The sequence below is a fragment of the Narcine bancroftii genome, chromosome 1 (assembly GCF_036971445.1).
Source record: "Narcine bancroftii isolate sNarBan1 chromosome 1, sNarBan1.hap1, whole genome shotgun sequence".
Taxonomy (NCBI): Eukaryota; Metazoa; Chordata; class Chondrichthyes; order Torpediniformes; family Narcinidae; genus Narcine; species Narcine bancroftii.
Window position 1 is genome coordinate 479,058,501 of NC_091469.1, and position 25,671 is coordinate 479,084,171.

Here is a 25,671-nt window from a genome sequence, read left to right on the forward strand (position 1 = left end):
GCTTCCTCTGGATAAGGCATCTGGAGGGTCATTCAGGGCTCCTGGCCAATAAGCAATGTCATAATTGTAGATGGAGAGCTCGATCCTACACTAAGCAAATTTGTCATTTTTGACTTTGCCCCTCTTGATGTTATTAAACATAAATATGACTGAGCGCTGGTCAGTGAGCAGCGTAAATTTCCTACCAGCCAGGTAGTGCCTCCAGTGCCTCATGGCTTCTACATTGGCTTGAGCCTCCTTTTCCACAGAGGGATTTCGGAGCACGTGGCCTTGCAATATCTGAGAAAAAAATGCAACTAACCTACCCGTCTGGGTAGCAGCCAGAACCACATCTGAAGTGTCGCTTTCCACCTAGAAAGGTACATTCTCTTCCATCATGTGCATGGCAGTTTTTGCAATCTGGTTTCGGAGGTAGTTAAAAGCAGTTTGGGTTTGGCCGAGAGGGGAAAAGAAGTGGCTTCTAAGAGAGCGCAAACCTTATCAGTGTATTGAGGGATCCACTGGACATAATATGAGGAAAAACCCCAGGCACCTCCTCAAAGCCTTTGTCTTCCTGGGAATGGGGAGCTCTATCAAGGGGCACATCATATCGGGGTCAGGCCAATGATGTCATTCTCCACCACGTTGCCAAGGAGAGCCAGACGTTTAGTCCTGAACACACACTCACTAGAGTTACAAGTGAGGTTCAGGGCTTTCGCTGCGTGAAGAAAACTCTGAAGGTTGGCGTCATGGTCTTCCAAGTTAGGGCCACAGATGGTGATGTAGGGGAAGGTAGCCTTCAACCCATGCTTATCAACCATTCTGCCCATCTGCCTCTGGAAGATAGAAACCCTGTTAGTGATACTGAAAGGGACCCTCTGAAACTTATAGAGATGACCGTTAGCCTCAAATGCCGTATATGGACAGTCCTCTGAATGGATTGGCATCTGATGATAAGCAGCCTTCAGATCGATGGTCGAATAGACTCGATATTGCTCAATATCATTCACAATGTCTGCAATTCGAGGGAGGGGGTATGTGTGCAGGAGTGTATACTGATTAATAGTTTGGCGATAGTCAATTACTTGCCTGGACTTGTTTTCCCCTTTTACCACTACCATTTGCGCTTTCCACAGGCAGGTTCTAGGTTCGATGATACCTTCGTTGAGCAGACATTGTGTCTCAGACTTTATAAAGTCTCAATTTGCTGTGCTGTACCTCCTGCTCTTGGTAGCAATGTGTTTGCAGTGTGGGGACAGATGAGGGAAGGGGGGGGGGGGGTGGTTGATATTGATATTCAGTGTGGAGAGGCTGCATGTGGATTCTGATTTTACAGGCCCTCTGTTCCAAACCGTTACAAGGGGGAGGGGACCAGAACACTCTAAGATCACGTTTTTAAGGTGACACAGGAAGTCTAGACCCAACATTACTGGAGCACATGATTCATTAAGTACATACAGGCATATCTTACAAAATTCCCCCCCTCCCTCCAAAAAGATGAATATACTATACAATATTCTTGAATATGAGTAGAGTGCAAATGAGATGCAAGGAATATGTGAAAATTGGAAGGATGCACCATTAGGTTGTATTCTTGTACAGTCCGTGAGTTTATGAAGCTTTCAGTAGAGCCTGTGTCAGTTAGGCATTTAGTGGAGTGTCCGTTTACCTTCATAGTTACTATGGATTGGCTTAGCTCGTGACGTCTGTCCTGATCTAGAACCATCGAGGCTAGGACCCTGGAAACTCCATACTCCTCACTCAAATGGCCCCCACTGTCCTGGGTTGCCCACGGGTAAGATGGTGTTGACCTCATGGCGCAGCAAGATGTCCGCCCTCCTTCCTCCTCTGACGATGTGTCGTGGCAAGATGGCCACCGAACCTTTTTGCGCCATTTTCTCGCAGCCACCCTCCTTTGGCATGTTGCACAGCAAGTTGGTTCAGGAGAATTCGGGGCAGATGGCTTGGAGCTGAAATCAGATACGGGAGCGGTGCAGGCTGTGGACTTCCCTGGGCTTCCCCTTGCGTGGTAAACCCTTGTCCAATACCCTTTCTTGCCACACCTAGAGCAAACGGAGTGTTTAGCCGGGCAGTGAGATCAGGGTGCTGGCTCTTGCCGTAGAAAAAGTACTCCCTAGCACGGGAGCGCTCACAGCATGGGAAGCGGCAGCTGTTAGGGCTGGGGTAGCGTGAGCTGCTGGTTCTTGGCAGTGGTTACCTAGGTGAGCGAGCTCGCTAGCTTTGAGGTCGTCATTCTCAAGTTTGGCCGGTTCCAGTGACTTGGCCAGTTCAATGTGGCTAGCCAGGTTCTTCTTACCCGACTCGAGCAGTCACTGCTTCTTGTACCTCGAGCCGACCCCCCCCGCAACTAGAGTGTCCCGGATCTGTTCTTCCTCACGAACACGGCCCATAGCCATTTCATACCTGCACTTCTTGGCAAGTGTCCACAGATCCAGCAGGTCATCATTGATGGTATCTCCTGGCCGTTGGCGACATAGACCGAGTCAGTGGTCATTAGGACCTCATTTTGCGACTTCAGGTACCGAACCTTCAAAGCCTCAATGGCAGCATCATATGTAGTGCAGTCCCCGATGACTGCATACTCTTTCGTTCCTACCCTTGAAATGAGTGCAGACCTCCTGAGTTCATTGGTGTGAAAGACGTCTCTGGTCACGTTCAGGTAGTCCTGGAAGCAGTCTAGCCAGTACGTGAACTCCTCAGCCGTGTCGGGGGACAGAGGGTCTACCAGCAGCGTACCAGGTTTGAGTAGCGCTTCCATCGTTTAGGGAATAAGCTAATAAAATTGTGGTGTAAATAAAAGCTCTCATGACTGGAGGGAGAACAAATGCTTTTATTAGCTTATAACTGAGGAAAGGGTATTACAGTGGTCTTCAGAAGGCTTCAGGGTTTAGGCAGGAAACCAGGGTTATATATTTGGGTAGATTGGGCCGGAGCCAGCCATCAATACAACACATCACCAGTGAATCTCAGTGTTGTATTACATGAAATTACGTTTTGCCTGCTGCAAGGCAGACAGATTCGCCACCGGCAAGAATTGCCTAAGTGCTTCTTACAGTCAGTCAGAGAGAGAGAGAAGCAAAATAGAGCTCCCCCGCAGTCACTGAGTGTCTATAGATCTGCCTCCAGTGATTCCGCAGCCCTTGCATCTACAGAGTCCAGTTCAAACCATTGGCAACCCAAGCTCCATATCTGAACCTCCAACACAGTCAAGGACCCTTTAGCACCCTTGGTATCTCATCATATCCTGGTTCCGAGACCTGGTACCCCTCCAGCCACCTCTTGCTTTCCTGGTCATTTTTTCTTCCTCCACCCAAACCCTCAGGTCACAACTCTCATTGTTCCTATTCCATGTTTCTCACTTTCTTTCCTGCGTCTCTTGCATCTATCTAGGCTGGGTTTCCCTTCAATCTGAATTTGTACCTCTCTCTTACTATGACTTCCCTTTGTTCATTCTTCTCTCTCCTGACTCCACCTCCCCATCCCCCCACCTGATTTGGGTCTCTCTAGAAATATCCCTCTCCCTATCTATCCTAAGTCCCTCTCTCTCTCTTTCTTGTTCCAAAGCTCATTCTATCCATATCCTGGGTCCCACTCCATCCCATAAATCTCCCTCTCTGATCTCCTCTAGCCTAAGTTTTACACTGTTCAAGGTCTGTTGATCTATCTCCTCTCTCCAGTTTCCCTCTATCCCAGGACTCTCTCTTTCTATCTCATATTTCTCTCTCCTGGGCTTCCTCACTCGGTCCTGCATCACTGTATCCCAAGTCTCCTCTCTCACAGTCCCCATCTCCTTGTCGATTTATCTTTCTCACTTCCCCGGCGCGCTCTCTCTATCCTGCGTCTCCTTATCACACAGTACTTTCTCTCCCAGGTCTTTTTCTATTCCTTTCTCTTGATCCTGGGCCAATCTCCCAGGTTTTGCCCCCCCCCCCTTCCCCCCCCCCCCCCACACACACACACACACACACACACACACACACACACAAACACCAAGTCTCTATCTTTCTATTCTGTGCTGCTAACTATCCCATGCTACTCTCTCTATCCAGTGCCTTCTCCCCACCCCCCCCCTCCCCCGCCCCTCCCAACCATCCTGTGTCTCTCCCTTTTCCTGGGTCTTTCCCTAAACTCACTGGTACTAACTTTGACCCCAGCCGAAGGCAATTGCTGAGAAATTTAAAAAAATAGTTTCTACTTGAGCGCTAATTTGGAATAGAATACTGTTATCGGCTTGATCCATTCTGCAAGTTGGCGAGCATAGCTGAATTGATAGAGGCGGATGAAACACAGGCAGACGGGATATTGGAGCCTCCGCTGCCAGAACCTTACCATGTGCCCCCTACCAGATTACAACCATGTAAGTATCGTGAGATTTAGCAGGAGCATGGTGTCCTCGCTCACGCACATTGGAGTATGGGGCAGTAGCGAGTATCTGCCAATCATTCCCTCAACCTGCAGTCTGGCCTTGCCACCATTCCTGATTTACTAATGCCTGTGTGCCAAATGGAAAGTTGGGAGCAGGCAGTATTCTGGTGAGATCCAGCAGCACTGCACCTCTGGATATATGTACTCTTGACAATAAATCTGAAACAGTCACTTAATTATTCTTAGCACCTTAATTGCCTGTGACTATAGTTTTTCTGGCTTTGGCAAATGTGTCACCTTGCTCTTTTTCTCTTCCCTGCCCTTCATAAATAGATATTTAACTGTCTCCTTATTTTATTTCTGAGCCAGGGTACTTATTGAAAATGCCATCCAGAAACACTTCACTTCTCTTATGCTGTTTCGCAAGGATAAGATCCTCCAGAACACAAATGCCCAATATTCCTATCAATGAGTTATTTTAGGTTAGCCTGAGGACCCACATTACTCTACACACACCACATAAGCTCCAAGCATTACTGTCCCTGTAAAATATAATGTAATCTTTATCTCATATTTTTGCTTGAAGGGGAATGGAGTGTGAAAATAATGATAAATTTGAACAATACACTTGTCAGTCTATAGAAGATAAGAGTCTACAGTGTTTTAAATTCACCAGGTTCTACAGTGTTTTAAATTCACCAGGTTGATATCAATGATGGAAAATTTTGGGTATGAGAAGAGACTTGAGATGCTGAGGCTGGGAAAGGAACAGATTTAATCATGGCTATTTTTAAAAAAGAGATCTTTCATTGAGTGCACTGGAAGTCTTAAATTTGACTGGGTTGTTAATGCTCACAGGTCAAGAGAAGCTATTTTTGGTGCATGAAATGGTTTGCCAGATGGAAGCAGGGATCACTGCATTCTTTAAGGAAAATTGTGTTTACATTGCAGTAAAGTGAAGGCGAGTCAGTTAACCTAGTATTACATTGTGTGGCAAAGAACTTGGTCAAACACAGTGGTTAAATAGTCACCTCCTAAGTTACAAACATTCACTATTCCTCAAAGTCTATAACAGCAAAGTTCTCACTTAAACATTGTTGATGCATTCTTAAAAAATGCTACATTAAGTGAAACAGCATTAAACAAAACCAATTTTATTATCGGATCAAGGGTAAAAACAAGAGTTTATTTCAGGTGACAAAACCATCATCAAACTTCTAAATAATGACTCAAAACACTTTTAATATTAAATTGGATGCCAGAAATCCAGACCACCCGAGAATCTGAACTTTTCGAAAACTCTCAAATTTTAAAAGAATTTAACGGGCTTTTGTGTGTGTGCGTGTTTGCGTAAGATCTACAGAAGCACAGTGGCAACAAACAATCACTTTAATTTTCTTTAGAACTACTCATTTTGATAAATGAAGCATGCTGCATTTACTAATGAATAAACTATCCAAATTTACCTGCTCATCTCTTCTTTATTCCTCCCTAAATTTGAATTTTAAGGTACTGCCTGAGAATATGGAAAATCCGGTCTGACCCAATCCCCGAGCAGTCCAGGTTTTCGGACTTCTTCTGTATCACAGTTTGCTGAAAATATTGACATGGATTGGTTTTCTGGGAGAGAACATGCGAAAACGCTTTGGCAATGTAGATATGTTGAGTGAGAGGTAACTATGTGACAGATGTAGTACGATGTAGATAAATGAGAAATTACTCACTTTGCTGGGAAAATCACAGCAGTAGAATATTGCTAATTGGTGATAGATTGATCCACAAAGAGATCTCCCTCTCTTGCTCTCTCCCTCGCTCTCTCCCTCACCCTTTCTCCTAGCCCCTCTCTCCCTCCCTCTCTCTCTTTCTCTCCCCCTCCCCTCTCTCTGCCTCTTTTCCATCTCTCTCCCTCTCCCCCTCTCTCCCTCCCTCACTATCCCCCCTCTCTGGCCTCCTTCCCCTTTCACACTCCCTTCCCTCTCTCCTCTCTCGCCACCCCCTCTCCCCTCCCTTTCTCTCCTTTCCCATCTCTCTTCCCGTCTCCCCTCCCAATTACCCTCCTACCTCTCCCCTTCTCTTCCCCCTCTTTCCTTCTCCTCCTGCTCCTCACCCCTTCCCCCTCCCTCGCCCCCTGCCCTTCCCTCTCTGCCCCTCTCTCTCTCTGCCCGCCCCCCCCTCTCTCTCTGTGATTGGGTTAAATAGACCATCAGTCCATTCGAGTTGGAAGAAAACATACAAAATTCTGACAGACTATGGTTAAAACCAGGAGAGACATCTTCACTTAGAAAAGGACTTTACTGATTTTTGATATGGCCTGAAAAGGTCCTAAATGCATAGCCAATTACAGGTGGACAATGCATGCTGTGCTTACATATCTGTTAAAAAAAAACATGCTTCTATTCCCTATTGAGGTTGAGAGTTTTAGAGTAGTTAAGACTCATGGGAATCTGCTTACATTTCTTTAGTTGTTACAAACTTCATCTGTACCTATTCCTGGAAATACTGTACATTTTTACTCCTAATTGCTCTTTGCAATCAACTCTGTTTATTGCTGGTGTATTTATAACTAGGAAATAAATGAGTTCAAAGGAACTGCATAATTTCTTTAATTCCTTTGATTTTTCTCTTTGGCTTCTCAAACTTGGTATTGATCTTTAACTCCTGATGGTTCAGGGTCACACCTGGAAAGTTGGCAGGCCACTTTAGGGCTTGACCCACAAATAATGATGGGCCTTTGAAACTCTACCCTGACTTGAATACATTCCTTCAAGAAAGGGGTGTCAGTGTTCTTTGAAACTCTGTTGTCCCTCACTTTGAGCTCTGGAGATTTTTGTTTTAAAGAGCTCACCAGTTTCCTGGCTGCCAAAGATTGCAGATTGAATTGATTGAACAGAGGCTTTTTGAATACAGTTCATGGAAAATTCCAAGTTGTGGAAGGTTGAGATTGTTTGGGAAGAACACAGAGCAAAGATTTATAAAGTGAACTGCTGTCCGCAGTCATGCTGGAAAACGTCTGTGGAAAGAAAATTGATTACATTTCATCAAAGTACAGAAGTAGTTGTAGAGCAGTCATAGTAAAAATAATAGGAGAACAATTAAACTGTCAGATACAATTACCATTTATATAAAATCAGCTCAGATTCGCCATCCTGCTGTTTGATTGCAGCAGTAATTAGCCATTGACTTTGCTGGGAGACACATTTTTATTCCATAAATCAGTTCTGTATTGGGGCTATAGCCATTATGATGGTTTAATTAGGCCAAATGTTTTACATGGGATTGAGGGTTGTTGAACACAATTACACATGTACCTAGTGACTTTTGCCAAGTTGCCCTTCGCCATTTAGAGTATTTTTAACTTCATTAGTTTTGGTGTGGACGTACAAGCATGGCTATTGCAGTACACAAAAGTGCTGGAGAATCTCAGCAGGTCACGCAATATCTGTCGGAAGTAAAGGGTAACCAACGTTTCAAGCCTGAACTCTTCATTAAAGGACGAGCAAAAAGCAGGCAGGTGCCTGAATAAAGAGGCGGGGGGAGGAGGGAGAAAGGGAAAGGAGGAGGAGGAGGTAAGAGCTCATGGGTGGATATGGATTGGAGAAGAGAAGCGAAAAGAAGCTGAGAAGTGATAGGGGGAGGGTGTAGGTCTGAATGGAGAGAGAAGGGGTGGGGAGTTGGAGGAAAGGGATAGGGAAAGTTAGAGGGGGGAGGGGCTTAACGGACTCTGGAGAAGTTGATGTGAATGACATCTGGTTGGAGAGGGCCCAGATGAAACATAGTAATGTTTTTTTTAATATTTATGAGTACACAAGTTAAAGTTTAAAAAAAATAAAACTCCTTTGACTGCTCAGTTTGACTTTGCCTCCAGCGGTAACATTTCCCCCTCAGCCTGCTGGAGAGTCATGGTGTTTCACAATGGTGCAGAATCAAATCCTGTCTCTCAGCTATTCTATTGATTTTTATCATTCCTCCTCTATGTGGAGGAACTGTAATCACTTGCAAAAAAAAACAGTATCAAATCAATTAAAAAAAATCATTATCTGAGTGAGTGCTATAATTCATCTTTGCACCCTTGAGCTTGAATGTGACTAGATTAGATGGATTCAGATACAGCAAAATTGTTTGCTGTTGGTTAGTTTGTTAACCAAAGGCATTACTCTTACAGTAAATAACTAAAAATAACGCTTTGGTTTGTGAGTATCTCACTGTGTCTTGATTTTTATCACTTATGAAAAAATGTCATCAATATGTATTTTCATTTTTTTTTCACAACTCCTCCAAACTTTGTGTCAACCACAAACTTACTGACCCATCCTTTTGCCTCTTCATCCAGGACATTTATACAAAGAGCAGAGGTTCCAGAACAGATCCTTGTGATGCTCCACTAGTTACAAACCTCCAGCTAGAATACTGTCCTTCCACTACTACTCTCTGCAAGCCAATTTTTTATTCACACAGCCAAGGTTCCACTGATTCCATGCCTCATGCATCCATGACTTTCTGGATGAGTCTCCTAGGAACATAGGAACAGGAGTAGGCCAAAAATGGCCCATCGAGCCTGCTCCGCCATTCAATACGATCATGGCTGATCTAATTTATGACCTAACTCCACCTACCTGCCTTCTCCCCATATCCCCTAATTCCTCTATCACCTCATTCGGCCCATCGAGCCTGCTCCGCCATTCAATACGATCATGGCTGATCTAATTTATGACCTAACTCCACCGACCTGCCTTCTCCCCATATCCCCTAATTCCTCTATCATGTAAAACCTGTGGATGACCTTGTCAAATGTCTTGCTAAAATCCATGTAAACCACATCTACCACCCTACCCTCATCAATTTCTTTTGTTACCTCCTTAAAAAACTCAATTAGGCTTGTGAGGCACAACCTTTTAAGCGTGCTAACGATTTTGCTTCCATCGCTACCCTGGGAACCGTTCCAGGCTGTGTTTTAATGTAAAAGTTGCCACACATCTCTTTAAATGCATGCACTATTTCTACTTCCCTTCCCATTCCTATAACAGCTCTTCCGTCCTTAGTCATCTTGTTGCCAATGTGAGGCTCAGTGGAATCTAGAAGAACACCTCCTATTGCACATGGGTAGACTACAACACAACGGTATGATTCAGTTAACTCCTTCCTCCTGTATATGATCATTTTATTTTAAATGCAGATACACAGCATGGTAACAGGCCCTTTCGGCCTACGAGCCTGTGCTACCCAATTACACCCCATAATATACCCCTCCTCTCTCTTCTGATCCACCTCTCGTCCTCCCATTTTTCACAGCTTCACCTCCTCTCATCATCCATTTTTTGTCCCCTTCATTCTCCTGGTTCTATCTACTATCCCTGCATGTACAAGATACTGTTCCCAGCTATTAGTATTTTAAAGGACCCATCCCACCCTGGTCACACTCTATTTCCCCTTGAAAACATGAACCTCCAGATTCAAGGACAATTTTTTTCCTGCTGTTATCAAACTCTTGAATGGGCCTCTCATTGCTCTGTTCAACTGGACTTTTCTCTATATCCTTGCAGTTTAGTAGTAACACGATAACCAGCATTTTGCTGCACTTTTGCTTTATCATTGCCATTACCTGCTGTACTTAAGCATGGGTTGACTTGACTGCAAAACAAAGCAGTTCCCTGTATCTTGGTAAATGTACCAATAAACAAATCCAGGAATGAAAAAAAAATCTAAAATTCTTCTACCCTTCACCTCTCACATGATGGTTCCCATTATCACATTCCTGATTTCTCAGATTCTCAAACAGGTAGATTTTATGTCCTCACTTAACTCCCTCCAGCCTCTGTCTACCATCTCTAGCCCTTATGCCCCCATATGGCTCCTTCTGCCAATCATCACTCACTCTTACCTCTTTTAATAACCTTCCTCACTATCTACAAATCTGTCAGTTTTTGCATTGTCCCTAACTTTACTGATCAGCCCCTCTACAATTTTCAACCGAAACTATACAGGGCTTTGGTGAAACCAAGTGCATCTTTGGGTCTCCTTACCTGCGAACAGATTTACGGCTGAAAAGGAATCGCAACCTGAGATTCCAAGGTCTATTTGTCCTGTATTTACTAGATCCTTTCCAAACACAAAGCTATAAACAAATTGCATTTGGTGCTGCTGTTGTGAGCAAATGGGAGTGCTCCTAGAGCAATGATAGACTCCTCCTATGTTGGAAGTATGAAAATTCGGACAGAATTTGACATATGGAGTGGTATGTCTAGAACGATGTAAGAAAAATAGGGTTTTGGCCTATGAGGTTCGGATGGGTTAGGTTGATGGTGGAGTAGGTTTAAATAGATTGGCACAACATCATGGGCTTGAAGGGTCTATAGAGCTGTAATGTTTATTTTTCTAAAGAGAGTACAGTAGCTCTTTTTAAATTGCAGTACCTGGGTAGCTCTCCTGGGACCATAGGTGTGATTACTGGGTCAAAGGTGCTAGAAGCACCTTTAAATTGCAGGAGGATTGACTCATTAAATCGCCAACCTGGTGATTTGAGGGGGATCCCGGCCCCGCAATGACGTCTTACATATTCGCCAGAAGTATCGCCGAATGTTCAGATGCTGGCTGCCTGGTGACACACGCACGAAAGTGCTGACGTCACCAGAATAAGCGGGTCAGCCATTTTTCCTGTTCAAATCGCCTGTGGATGAGACCTAAGTAAGTTTTACTAGGTTCCCTGACTACCTCTGAGGTAGGTCATGGACCTGCTTGAGTAACAATGGGATTGATCTGGTTGGACCCTTTCTAACTGCTGCGTAACTGGGACACTAACCAAGTAAATTGCTCAGTTAACCTAATTTTACACGGCAGTTTGAAAGGGCCGACTGATAGAATAAAGGATAAGACATTCAAGTAAGATGATGACACATTTCTTCATTAAGATTCTATGAACCTCCCTACCTCAGAATCTGGCTGGAGGCCAATTCTTGGATTAGATCTAATCTAGAAATAGATTTTTAGGCACAAACTGTGTTAAGAGGTTTCGGTAAAAAGTGGGTACATTCCATTGAAAAATAGTTTCAGCCATGATTACATTGAATGGTTGTAAAAGCCAAAAGGGGCAGATAATCTATTATGTCTTATTTTTCTCTGATTCTTCTTCCTGCCAAAGGCCCACAATTCACTCTGTATTTCATTTGCCTCATCTGGCATCCTGAAAAATATCTTTATAAAATGGTGAGATTACATCCACTAAGTGAAAGTGCAAAATTCCGTATTCTCAGGCTTTTGATTTGGTGAATAACCCATATTTTTATTTGCTCGAGCATGGGTTGATCAAGAGCTCCATTTTATTATGCAGAAAACATTCACAGATGTTGTTTTACAGGACTTTGTGTGAAAGCGGCACGCATGCTCAAGGCAAGAGAATGCCTGTGGGAATTATCAGTGTGAATCTGCTTGCAGCATGGCTAAGGATTGTCCCTGAAGGGACAGAGGAAATCTTGGACAGTTCTTACATATTTTGAGCAGAAACCTAGGTTTACTCACTCGTGGGTTGGATCTTTTTATTTACTTGAACCTTGGTGATGATGGGTGAAGCTTGGTTGGACTGAAAACAGTATTGTTGTCCAAAGTTGAGCCAACTCATGTTATTTCTCTTCTTTGCGTGAATCTTCGTTCAGTAATTAATGTTCTTACTAAGGATTAAAATATCTCATGATTTCAAACTACCAATTAATATGAAATATTCAAAAGATTAGATGCAATGAGGCAGTTGCAGATTAATATCCCCCACTGCTGTGTAGGAATTTTCTATAGTCTCATTCGTATAATCATTGAGCATGAAAACATGTCTTCCCAACTCATCAATGACAACCACAGTGCCTTCTTGAGCTCATCCCATTTGCCTACATATCCTTCTCATCCATGCACACACCTGTCCAAGTATCTTTAAAACCTTGAAATTCTATCTCTCTCTACCACTTCTTCTGGCACCTCATTCCTATTTGGTCCCATGTAAATCTTTCCTCTTTCATTTTAAATCTATTCCCTTTTGTTTAGACTTTCCCTATCCTGGGAAAAAGACTGAGATTATCCACCTTATGTCTTCTTTCTTTGGCTTGGCTTCGCAGACGAAGATTTATGGAGGGGTAAATGTCCACGTCAGCTGCAGGCTCGTTTGTGGCTGACAAGTCCGATGCGGGACAGGCAGATACGGTTGCAGCGGTTGCAGGGGAAAATTGGTTGGTTGGGGTTGGGTGTTGGGTTTTTCCTCCTTTGTCTTTTGTCAGTGAGGTGGGCTCTGCGGTCTTCTTCAAAGGAGGTTGCTGCCCGCCGAACTGTGAGGCGCCAAGATGCACGGTATGCCCTTCATAATTTCATAAATCTTCAGAAGCTCATCCCTCGGCTTTCTTGCCCCATCCTATCCAGCCCCTCTTCATAACTAGGACTGCCAGTCCTAGCAATGACTTTGGGAATCTTTTCTGCTACCTCTTTAGATTAACCACTTCCTTCCTATGGTATGACAAGCAGAGCTGCGAGCAGCATTGAAGTTATGGTCTCACTAACATTCAGTGCAGCTGTAACATGACGTCTCAATTCACTGCTCTATCCAATGAAGGCAAGCATACCATGGGCCTTTTTCAGCACTTTGTCTACCTGTGTCATCACTTTTAAGGAGCTAAGCACTTATACTGCACCTTGACGTTTGCTACATAAAAGACACTCTGACTTTCTGAGATGCTCCAGTATTTTGTGTTTATACTTCATCCACGGTATCTACAGATTTTTGTGTCTGTTTGTGGGTTTTGTAGAGCAATCCATGCTGCAATCCATGAGACAAGACCCCTCAACCCTTTCTCCAGTATATAAGCGATTATATCAGGACTGCCTCATTCACCTGTGATGATCTTGTCATCCACTTCGCATCCAACTTACACCTTGATCTAAAACTCACCTGGTCCATCTCTGATACACACTCTACAAGGATTCCATCCCTTTCTCTCAATTTCTCCATCTCCACCACATCTGTTCCCAAAATGAGGTCTTCCAGTCCAGATCTTCCGAAATGTCTGCCTTCTTCCACAAACGAGGATTGCCCTCCACCACTATCAATTTAGCCGTCACCTGCATCTCCTCCATTTCCCGCTCATCTAGCCTGGCTCCTGCTCATCTGGCCTGACCCCCTCTGCCCCCATATACAACAAACATCCTCACCTACCACCCACCAGCCTCCAAATCCAACACATTATACTCCAGAATTTCCAGCACTTACTACAGGGTCTCACCACCATTTTTCCCTCTCCTCCCCTTTTGGCCTTCTGCAGGGACTGCTCTTTCTGTGATCCTTCATGCACTCATCCCTCCCCTCCCTCGCACCCCCAGCACCTTCCCTTGTGCCTGCAGAAGGTGAAACACTTGCACCCACACCTCCTCTTTCACTATGAACAGGGACCCCAAACAGTCCTTTCAAGTGAAGCAGCACATCACTTGTATATCCGCAGGACTGACTTACTGCATCCAGTGCTCCCTTTGTGGCATTCCCTTCATCGGAGAGACTGGGTGCAAATTGGGAGATCACTTCGCTGACCACCTCCTCTCTGTCTGCAACAACAGTAGCCAACCATTTCAATTCCGAGTCGCATGTCTGTCCATGGCCTTATGTACTATCTCACCCAGACCATCTGCAAATTGGAGGAACAACACCTTATTTTCCATCTGGGCATTCTCCAACGAAATGGCATTAACATTGACTTTTCTGCTATCTACTAAACCTGCCTGCTTTTTCTTTCCCCTCTCCCCTTTTCCTGTCTTTCCAGTTCTCCCTCCCTCCCCCCTCACCCACCCAACCATCCCTCCTTTCTCCACCTATCATCTCTTAATTTTGCCACCACCCCCACTTCCCTCCCTACTCTTGTTCAGATGCCTGCTGGCATTTTCACATCCCTTGATGAAGGGCTCAAGCCCAAAACGTTGGTTCCTTTGCTATATATCGCTTCCACCAGCGTTGTCTCTGCTCCATCCTCAACATTCATTGGAGCGCCTTCATCCCTAACATCGAAGTACTCGAGATGGCAGAAGCCGACAGCATCGAGTCCACGCTGCTGAAGATCCAGCTGCGCTGGGTGGGCCATGTCTCCAGAATGGAGGACCATCGCCTTCCCAAGATCGTGTTATATGGCGAGCTCTCCACTGGCCACCGTGACAGAGGTGCACCAAAGAAGAGGTACAAGGACTGCCTAAAGAAATCTCTTGGTGCCTGCCACATTGACCACCGCCAGTGGGCTGATATCGCCTCAAACCGTGCATCTTGGCGCCTCACAGTTCGGCGGGCAGCAACCTCCTTTGAAGAAGACCGCAGAGCCCACCTCACTGACAAAAGGCAAAGGAGGAAAAACCCAATACCCAACCCCAACCCACCAATTTTCCCTTGCAACCGCTGCAACCGTGTCTGCCTGTCCCTCATCGGACTTGTCAGCCACAAACGAGCCTGCAGCTGACGTGGACATTTACCCCCTCCATAAATCTTCGTCCGCGAAGCCAAGCCAAAGATATATAACTGTTTGACCTGCTGTCTTTCTCCAGTATTTTGTGATTTTACTTCAACCACTGTGTCTACAGATCTTCGTGATTTACTTACGTACTTATACACCTTGGAATACAATACTCCCCTTGTTTAAATTCCCAAATGCACCACTTTGCACTTGTCTGAGTTAAATTCCATCTGCCCACTTTCATAGTTGATCAATATCATTCTTTTCTTTGTGCACCTTCTTTCACTGTCCATCACACCACCAAATTTGGTGTCATTTGCAAACTTACTAATCATCCCACTTACATTCTCTTGCAAATCATTAATGAGAGAAAAGGGAGAATCCCATAGCCAACCCTATGGGCTATTACTGGTCACAGATATCCAATCTGAGAAACATCCCTCCACTATCACCCTCAGACTCCCTCCAACAAACCAACGTTGTATCCATTTGGAAAACCCTCACTGGAACCCATTAATCTTGTTTCGAGCCCAGAGGACCCCAAAACCCAGCAGCAATAGAAATTCACCAAGACAAATGGTTACTTAAACAAAAATTGCTTTCAATTTTCTTTAATCATAAAAACAGGATCAAACTTCAACTTATCACTATTAACTTAACTAACCTAACTTAACCCCCTTCTAATTCTAAGCGCACATGTATGTAATGAGTATATAAGTTCAGAAATGTTCTTTGATTCACAGACCAATCTCACTTTCACTCCTCCAAGTTCACTGGTGTCAGGCAATTCTTATATTATGCACAGATTTTTAACATTTATGAATTTTTACCAGCCTCTGGTGCTTAAAGTTAAATGGTTACCGCTCAGGAAGGTTCTTGTTGGTTTCAGAGAGATATTTGTTGCTCATTGGACACCCACAAACTGATTTCCTCCGATCAGTACTTAAGTGTCTTGCCGAAGAAACTTGGCCCATCATGGGTTTTCCAAATGATAACCTCTTCTTCCAGGTCACCACAGAGTTCCTCTTGTTTTCCTTATTTCAGGAGAAACACTCGAGCCAGCCACTTCCTCTTGTAAGGACTACAAGGGTTTTGAACAGGGTGAACTCAGAACTCACAACCCGTCTACAAAATGGGGTTTACAACAAGCCTGCCAGCTTGCCATGCTGCAGCCTCAAAAAGCTACTGCAGAACTTACCTCTCTCTCTCTCTCTCTCTCTCTTCTCTCTCTCTCTCTCTCTCTCTTCTCTCTCTATCTCTCTCTTCTCTCTTCTCTCTCTCTCTCATTCTCACTCTCACTCTCTCTCTCTCTCTCTCTGTTTCTGTCTGTCTGTCTGTCTCTCTCTGCTTGTAAAAATCAAACCTCCTTGCAGGGCTCCAAACCCAATCTTTGAAAGATCTTATCAGCCTCTGCCTGTACATTGTTCCATTTGCACCTACTTCTAAAGTTCCTTCCAAAGTAGTTCCATTGTCTTTTAAAAAGCCACTGGTGCCTGAATATCTGGCTTCAGCAAAGCTCTTGCATTTTGAAGTGTAAATATAATAATTATAATAAGCTTTTTATTGTCATTGTACATACAACGAGATTTATGACAGCAGTACAAGGTTACCAATGCAGCGACGCAACCACAGGCAGCACCACAGAAGTTAAAAAAAAATTTAATTTACAGTGCCATATATGTCCTTTATGTGAATGGAGGGGGGGGTGTCGTCTGTATGTATAGTAGATATGGAGGACAGAGAGGGGAATTTGTGGATATGTGTGTTCAGTATAGTGACAGCCTGGGGGAATAAGCTGTTTCTCAGTCTGTTTGTTCTTGTCTTAATTGACCTGTAGCGTCTGTCAGAGGGTAGTAGGTCAAACAGATGCAGGGCAGGGTGGGTGGGATCCTTTATTATTGCTTGTGCTCTACTGAGGCAATGAGAGGTGTTGAGATCCTTCAGGGAGGGTAGGGGACATCCAATTATCTTTTCTGCTGCCCTCACCACCCGTTGAAGTTTTTGCCGCTCTTCTTCAGTGCAATGGGAGAACCATACTGTGCTGCAGTACAGCAGGATGCTCTGTATGGAGGAACTGTAGAAGGTAATCAGCAACTTCTGACCCACCTTGCTCTTTTTGAGCATTCTCAGGAAGTACAGGCGCCTCTGGGCCTTTTTGGTAACTGCTGAAGTGTTTACAGTCCAGGAGAGGTCGTCTGAGATATTGATGCCCAGGAGGGTGAAGCTGTGGACCCTCGTCACACAGTCACCATCTATGTAGAGGGGGAGTGGGTCAGACCTGTGCTTCCTGAAGTCTAGAATGATTTCCTTTGTTTTTGTGGTGTTTAGGATCAGGTTATGAGCCTGGCACCACTCGGTCAGATTCAGGATTTCATTCCTGTAGGCAGACTCATCTCCCCCTGTGATCAACCCCACCACTGTGGTGTCATCTGCAAACTTCGCCACGGTGTTACTGGCGTGGACAGGTCTGCAGTCAGCGGTGTAAAGAGTAAAGAGCAAAGGGCTCAGCACACAGCCTTGTGGGGAGCCCGTGCTCAATGTGCGGGTGGAGGACAGGTGGGTTCCAAGTTTGACTGTCTGTGGTCTATCTGTAAGGAAATCTTTGATTCATGAACAGGTGCGAGGATGAAGGCCCAGAGCAGACAGTTTGCTGACCAGGATATCGGGGATGATGGTGTTAAAGGCTGAACTGAAGTCCATGAAAAGTACCCTTGCATAGGTGTTCTTATATTCCAGATGGTTCAGCACAGTGTGGAGGATGATGGATAGAGTGTCTTCCGTTGATCTGTTCGCTTTATAAGCGAACTGGTGTGGGTCGAAGGAGGGACGGAGACAGTCTTGGATGTGGCCTAGGACCAGTCGTTCCAGGCACTTGGTGATGACAGGTGTGAGTGCTACTGGACGGTAGTCATTTAGGCCGGTTATTTGTGGTTTCTTTGGTATGGGTATGATGGTGGAGGCCTTCAGACAAGCTGGTATAATGGCTTTTGACAAGGAAAGGTTGTGGTGAAGACCTGGGACAGCTGATTTGCACAGGCCCTAAGTACCTTCCCCGGTACGCCGTCTGGACCAGCCGCTTTTCTTGGGTTTACCCTGGCGAGGATTCGTTCCACTTCAAATGGCTGCACTGTCAGTGGCTCATAGCTAGGGGCAGACTGGGTTAGAGGGGGTGCAGCTGTGGGCTGCCGGGCGGTGGACTCAAAGCGTGCGAAGAAGGTATTTAACTCCTCCGCCAATGCAGTGCTTGAGTCCACAATTTTGCTGGGTTGACCCCTGAAGTTGGTCAGCTGTTGTAACCCTTGCCACACTTGCCTAGGATTGTTGTCGGTGAGATGGCCTTCCAGTACTTTCTTATATCTCTTTGTGACCACACTAAACCCCCCATAATCTATCTCTTTTAACGATATATTTATATATAATATAAATTTAATATAACCTGTAACAATCTAAAAAGAAATCGCATTTCTTGGATGGCCTAAGGCTTTGCTGTATATATTCTGTGCGTGGTGGCAGTTGTATGCAGTGCTGAGACGCACCATCATTTTATTGCTGGATACATGATGCTGCAGTGTGATTACAAGTTAATAGAGGCAGAGATTTCTGTAGCACAGAAACAGGGCTATCAGCTCAACTTCCAAGCTCGTCCCATTTGTCTGTGTTTAGCCTATACCCCTCTAAACCTTTCCTATCTACAGTCTAAATGTCTTTTGAATGTAACAGTTGTCCTCCCTCTCGCAACTCATTCCATATACAGGTACCGTAAAATCCGCAGTATTCGGAGCCTATGGGGATTGGTAGATGCTGGATAAGTATATTTGCCAGTTGCTTGAGATTGCATGTTATGTTGTTGGCAAACTGACCAATTTTAAACTTGTGTAATTTTTTTACCTATTTATTTTCTGCGAATTTTGGCCAGTTGTTCCGAGGCTGCCAGTTGCTTGAACTCTGGATAACAGGGATTTTACTACCTTCACCATCCTCTATGTGAAAAAGGTTGCCCTTGGGTCCCTTTTAAATCTTTCCCCTCTCAACTTTAATTTATTCCCATGAGATTTAGAGGCTATCTGCTGTTTTGGGTATCCCAATTAATTACATCCCTGAACTTTTTTCATTACTGTTTTGTAGGTGGCTTAGTACAAGAGGGGATTTCTGGACATTTTCCTTCAGTCTAAAACTTAAACCTACATAGTCCCCACAAGCCAAAAATAATTGAAATCTATGGCTTTGCAACAGTATGGGCTAATTCTCAGCAAAGTCAATGCAAGGCTACTTTAAAAAATGTATTTAAGAGATAATTCCTCTTTCAAAAAATATTTATTTTTCATTAGCCTTTACTGAGGACAAGATCATGGAAGCTAAGGAAGTGAAGCAAATGAGTCAGACCATGAAAGAAGTATCAGGGAGAAGATGTGGGCAGCTTTGGAGTAAATTAAGGTGGACAAATTCCCAGGGCCTTATCCAGTGCATTCTCACACCCTGTGGGAAACTAGGAAATAAATTGTGGAGACCTTTCCAGAGATATTTACATTTGTTTGGCCTTGGGTGAAGTGCCAGAAGGCTGGAGGGGTGGCAAATGGATGTCAACAAAAGTGTTGTACAGTTATTTTTAAAGGGCAACCAGGACAAGCCAGGAATGGCAGGTCAGTGAGGTTGATATTAGTTATCATAAAATTGATGGAGGGTATTCAGAGAGACGGGAGCAACCAGCATTTCGATAGGACAAATCTATCATGGTTTTGTGTGGGAGTGTCTTAAGTAGTTTGAAGGCAAGAAAATGGATGTCATCCTGCATGATACAAATCTAAAAGGTTATATCACAGGGGATGCAAGGAGAGCTGGCCAATTGTACTCAAAACTGGCTTAGTGCAAGGAGGGTTGGAGGCCTGTGACCAGTTGTGTACCTCAGGTGCCATTTCTGAGTTCACTATTGTTTGTTATCTCCATTAATGATTTGGATGGCAATGTTGTAAATGTGATCTGTGAATATACAGATGACATCAAATTGGTGGACAGAGAGGAAGGATATCTAAGGCTTCAACGAGGTCAGTTGCTAGGTGAATCAAAGAGTAGCAAATAGAATTTAACTGTGAGAAGTATAAAGTGTTGCACTTTGGTAAATCAAACCAAGGTAGGATTTGCACAGTAAATGGCAGGGGTCTGGAGAGTGGAATAAAACAGAGAGACCTCTGGATACAGAGTTATAGTTCCATGAAAGTGGCATCTCAGGTAGCTAGGGTGGTAGATGTTTGACCTGGTCACTTACAAATGGCAGAGGATTGATTATAGTTGGGATCTCATGATTTTCATGATACAGCTGTAGAAGGCTTTGGTGAGATCACACTTGGAATGCTGTATGGGCACTCAGCTCAAGGAAGGATATCAGTAAGCTGGTAGAGATCCAGAGGAGATTCACCTGGATGTTGTCAAGATTGGAGAGGTTGAATAGGCTGGGCCTTCATTCCTTAGAGTATAGGAGGCTGAGGGGTGACTTTTAAGCGGTTTATAAAATCACCATGAGCATGGATAAAGTGAATGCCCCCAGTCTATTTTCCAGGATGGAAGATTCTAGAATGATCCTGTGCCATCTTGAGGGCATTGGTTTATTAATATGAGATAGAGAGATTTAAGAGACACCTGAGGGCAATTTTCTCACTGAGTGTAGTCTGTATTCAGAACATTCAAAAGGGATTTGGATAGAAGTATGGTTAGGGAAGCCTTTTCAGGTGTTTTTCAAACTTTTTCTTTCCACCCACATCCCACCTTAACCAATCCATTACTAATTACAGAGCACCTATGGCATAGGGAATATTTAAAGTGGGATGTGGGTGGAAAGAAAAAGGTTGAGAAACACTACCTTAGAAAAACATGGACTAAATACAGATAATTAGGACTAATCTAGAATGCTAACTTGGTCGGCATGGATGAGTTGGGCTGCAGGGGCTTTTCAGTTCTGTATGACTCTATGACTATTTACAATTTATTTTTCCTGTCAATTTTCTATTGTGCTTCTCTGAATGAACTGATTTCCCTAGTTTAAAAAAAAATTTTTTTAAATGTTTCCATACATGTAATATTATTAAGGTATAAATTAAGATAGACAACAGACTCGCCAAGGCAAATAGCGCCTTTGGAAGACTACACAAAAGAGTCTGGAAAAAAAACCAACTGAAAAACCTCACAAAGATTAGTGTATACAGAGCCGTTGTCATTCCCACACTCCTGTTCGGCTCCGAATCATGGGTCCTCTACCGGCACCACCTACGGCTCCTAGAACGCTTCTACCAGCGTTGTCTCCGCTCCATCCTCAACATTCATTGGAGCGCCTTCATCCCTAATATTGAAGTACTCGAGATGGCAGAGGCCGACAGCATCGAATCCACGCTGCTGAAGATCCAACTGCACTGGGTAGGTCATGTCTCCAGAATGGAGGACCATCACCTTCCCAAGATCGTGTTCTATGGCGAGCTCTCCACTGGCCACCGTAACAGAGGTGCACCAAAGAAGAGGTACAAGGACTGCCTAAAGAAATCTCTTGGTGCCTGCCCCATTGACCACCGCCAGTGGGCTGATCTCGCCTCAAACCGTGCATCTTGGCGCCTCACAGTTCGGCGGGCAGTGAAGAAGACCGCAGAGCCCACCTCACTGTCAAAAGCCAAAGGAGGAAAAACCCAACAGCCAACCCCAACCCACCAATTTTCCCTTGCAACCATTGCAACCGTGTCTGCCTGTCCGCATTGGACTTATCAGTCACAAACGAGCCTGCAGCTGACGTGGACATACCCCTCCATTAATCTTCGTCTGCGAAGCCAAGCCAAAGAGAAATTATAACAATCAAAAGCAAGTGTTAAATCTGTTACATGATAATATAAATCCCAACCGCCCTCCCTGCCATTAAACTAACCCCAATAGAAAGAAGAAGAAAGGAAAAAAAAGACACGATAAAGAAAAAGGAACAGAAGTGAAGTAAAAAGATTAAAGGAAGTAAGAGAAAGAAGTTGCCACACGGAATGAATCATTAATAGCGTTTTATATTATTGCAAGGAGGTTAACGAAGTTTGGGGATGTAGGAAAGGTCTAGAGATTCATGCCTTCAATTCTGCCAAATTTTCAAAACCCCATCATATCTCTTTCTCAAATTATGTGATCTTTTCCAAAGGAACACAACTGTGCATCTCTGCGTTCCAACACTCTATACCCAAGTCTACATCTGACTTCCTTGTCACTGATACACATTTTCTTGCCTTGCTAAAGCAATCTTTAAAAATTGTTTTTGATATGTAGATAACTTTAATTTGGGTCTTATTCCTTCAATATTACAAGCAAAAACATTGGAGTTTCTGGCAATTTAATTCCTAAAACCCATTCTGAATACAATGCTAAGTTTAACTAAAATGGTCTCACTTTAGAACAAGACCATGTAGAATGTAAAAAAATGCTGACTTCCTGACCACATCTAAAACATTGATCTGACAAATCTGACTTTAATTTATTCAACTTTTGCAAAGTAAGATATAATTGGTGTAAAAAAATACATTTAACTAGTCTATATCTAACATTTATGGTATTTGTCTTACTGTCACGACGCAACTCCGACCAATTTATGATTTTTCTAGTTGACCTGGCTGCAACTCTTGCTCAGAACATTTTTACTGCTATTGACTCAATCCAAACAATAGATACCTTGGTGTTGTTTTTCTTGTCGAGCTGCCTGGGGTAGAGTTTCTTCTCCATTGTTTTGACAGTTCCAAACTAAATTAATAATTTTTCTATTATTCTATTAATTGGTCCCCATTTGTAGCCATCAAATAGATTTTAAAATTTGCATTTGTTTTCAAAGCTAGGGCAATTATAGCCACCTTTTAATTTACTAAATATTTTAATTCATGAAGAAAACTAACTAATAGATATCAATGAAACAAAATTGTTCTGCACTGTTTCAAAGGCAATTTTTAAAAAAAATTTTTTTATTTTTCACACTATAAACCACATTGATCAAGATACATACATTTTCCCTCTTGAACATATACAGTGTCGTTTTCTCCCCCTCCCTCCTCCCCTCCTTCCCTCCCTACCTCTGTTAGGTCTGCTTTGTTCATGAATGAGTGAGACAAACACCAGGCTGAGTCGAAATCAGGGTTCTTTGTTCTTTATTACCGGATTGTAACACTTGCGACTAACCATGTTAGTCGGAGAATGCATTCTGCCGTTATCAGCAAAATGGTGATTTTTTATACCCTTGGATACATGCTTAGAACATCATCATATCATTACTTGTCCAATGACTAAAACTGTTGCTATCCTTTCCCTGCTAGCTTCCTGCCTCTCAATCCATCAATGTCTCTCTTATCTTGTAAGTACAAGGATGCATTTACATCTTGTTACAGCCCTGTACATTCCCATCTCATGATGTTTTACCTAACAGGAGTACAAGGACACCTCCCCTTCTTGTTACTGCCCTGTACAGGGTAACTCCCTACACATTCCCATCTCATGATGTTTTACCTTACACCTCCCCTCCCATTTATTTAAAGTTCAGAAAATAAGATACATTAAACCCATCAAACAATGTTGTCACTCAATAAAAACAAACAAGAAATTCCACTGAGTCAGTTCTTTTCATTCTCTTCTCCTTCTGTCATTTTAGGTGGTAGATGTCCCCGGTAGATTTTAAAGCAGCCTGGAAGTTGGTGAGAGAACACACTAATGAAAATGTCTTTTTCTGTGATAAAAGGTCATCGCTGTAGAACGGCGAGGAGGAAAAAAATGTCTTCAGTCAGAAGGTTGCGAATTATGGAATTTGTTGCCCTGGACAGCTGTGGAAGCCAAGACATTGGGTAGGCTTAAAGCAGAGGTAGAGAGGTTCTTGATAAGTGTTCAAAGGTTATGGGGTGAAGGCAGAGAAATGGGTTTGAAGCGAAGAATGCATCAGCCATGGGTTCGAAAGTGGAGCTGACTCCATGTGTTGAATGACCTAATTCTGCTCATGTACCAGGTTGCCTTTCCCCAGCCTTTGTTAAATTATTCAGGGAATAATATTAATGCAAAAAATTGCATTCTGATTCTCAACTGTTTCGTGGGAAAATTAAGATTTGTGATTAGTCAGATGGTTTGAATGTAAACTTGAAATAAATCACTCAGAGAACTAGAGCCATTTGTGTCTTAGAATTCCAAACTGCATGTAAATCAGAAACTTTACCCCTACATTTATATTTATTCTGTGTAAGCTATGTTGAAAACATTCAGTGCTATTTTTAGATAAACAATTTTGCAATTCTTCTGAGAAAAACTTTCCATGACCCCACTGTACGAATAAAGAATTCGCAGGTAGATCATGCATAAGGTAGTCAGTGGCAGCGCGGAGTTTGAAGTTGAAAATTTGCATATATAATGTAATATATTTCATGCACTTTAAGTTCATTTATTTCAACTCTAATATTTTTCAATAAACATTTCATTCTTAAATTTTTTGTATTTAAAAAGATATATTAAAAAAATCTTACTTGAATTTATCAATTTCCTTTTATATTTTTAAGCTAGTCCCAAATCACACAAGACAATTTTTAAAAATTCTATTTAGTTCTATAATCACCTTTCCTTGTGTTAAAATTGTTGCAGTATCATGACTAACACCCCCTCAAAATATTCTGTGATGAAAGCAGTTTGAAATGTTCAGTCTTGAGAAGTCAGTGCTCTTCAAAATATACCGTCTTACCTGGATTGAAACATATATTGTTTGAGTCACCATGAATAATACTGCTGCAGGACAGCTGGCTTATTAAAAAGAAATTATTACCAGTGTGTGCTGTGTTATATTCCTGAACCATTCACGCATTATGCAAACATCTGTCATACTTTCAACTTTCTTAAAATGGATTAATTCAGGAAGAATATAATTATGTCTTTTTTTTTTGAAAAAGTAGAATTTGAGTCAGGTTATTTCTGATAAAGTCTGAATATTTTTCGTCAAATTCGTAACCCTAATTTCTGAAAAATTCATTATAATCAAGTTGAATAAAATAACTAAATAAATTATATGCTTTCAGTAAACTTTAAAAGGGTAGATGCAGTACTAACTTGACAAAGTTACTATTTGGAAAAGGGTTATAATATACTTCTCAGGTGATATAATTACCCACTTGATTTTATTTAATGAAAATTATTCAAACTTTATCAGAAATAACCAAATTCAAATTCTGCATTTTCAAAAAAATTGAACATTGAACTCATTCAAATAATTATATTCATTAGTGATTATATGATTTAGCTATAAGGTATAAAATGTGTAAATAAATTACTCATCACACCAATAGAGTTGCCAAACCCCGACAACTTGGTGTCTGGTACATTTTGCAAATGGTCCTACCTTTTGTCATAGTGTTATGGGATTGGTGCAGCTTCTTACAAGTTTAAGGGTGGCCCTAAGCCATACTGTGGAATGTTTTGCCACTTCTTTCATGCCTTCCCAATTGGCTCCTCTTTCTCTGCTCCGGGCTGCAGTGCTCTTGGCAATTTGTTTTGCAGCTAACAGTCAGATAAATGTAGTATTTGTGTAAAATGCACCAGGTTTTGATTAATACATCCATCAGTGAAATATATGACACAACCTGGCAAAAGAATCAGTCAAGAGATTGGTAGCCATTTTTCTTTAAAACACAGACTGGCGGGAAGCAAAGCAATGGAAGCAAATTTAGATACAACTTTCAAAAGGGATTTATTTGCATACTTGGAAAGGAAGTAGTTGCAGCATTAGGGGACGAATCAGGAGGGTGAAATTAATGCAACAAATTTTTCAAAGAGGTAGGCCGACAATGGATTCCATCACCTCCTGTGGTTCAGTTGACAAATGGAA

At 42.9% G+C, this 25,671-nt stretch overlaps 1 protein-coding gene and 1 long non-coding RNA gene across 7 annotated transcripts in view; one reads left to right on the top strand and one right to left on the bottom strand.

Moving 5' to 3' along the window:
• The window catches only part of xylb (xylulokinase homolog (H. influenzae)), a 255,464-nt gene that overhangs the window by 151,325 nt on the left and 78,468 nt on the right, over positions 1 to 25,671 (top strand). For 3 of the 6 annotated variants that reach the window (XM_069914852.1, XM_069914856.1, XM_069914854.1), the window contains one exon: positions 23,554 to 23,656. The exons of 2 other annotated variants lie outside the window; for them this stretch is intronic. In XM_069914852.1, coding sequence (XP_069770953.1) covers positions 23,554 to 23,656 — 103 coding nt within the window. Of the gene's footprint in view, positions 1 to 5,874; positions 6,347 to 23,553; positions 23,657 to 25,671 lie in introns of those variants that run through there. One more of the 6 variants, XM_069914857.1, reaches the window with a different exon arrangement.
• Positions 22,914 to 25,671, bottom strand: part of LOC138751913 (uncharacterized) — a 28,064-nt gene continuing 25,306 nt past the window's right edge. Inside the window, exons 3-4 of the long non-coding RNA XR_011350261.1 lie at positions 24,412 to 24,534; positions 22,914 to 23,499 (exon numbers count right to left, since the gene is read on the bottom strand). This is a non-coding gene — a long non-coding RNA (uncharacterized lncRNA). The remainder of the gene's footprint in view (positions 23,500 to 24,411; positions 24,535 to 25,671) is intronic.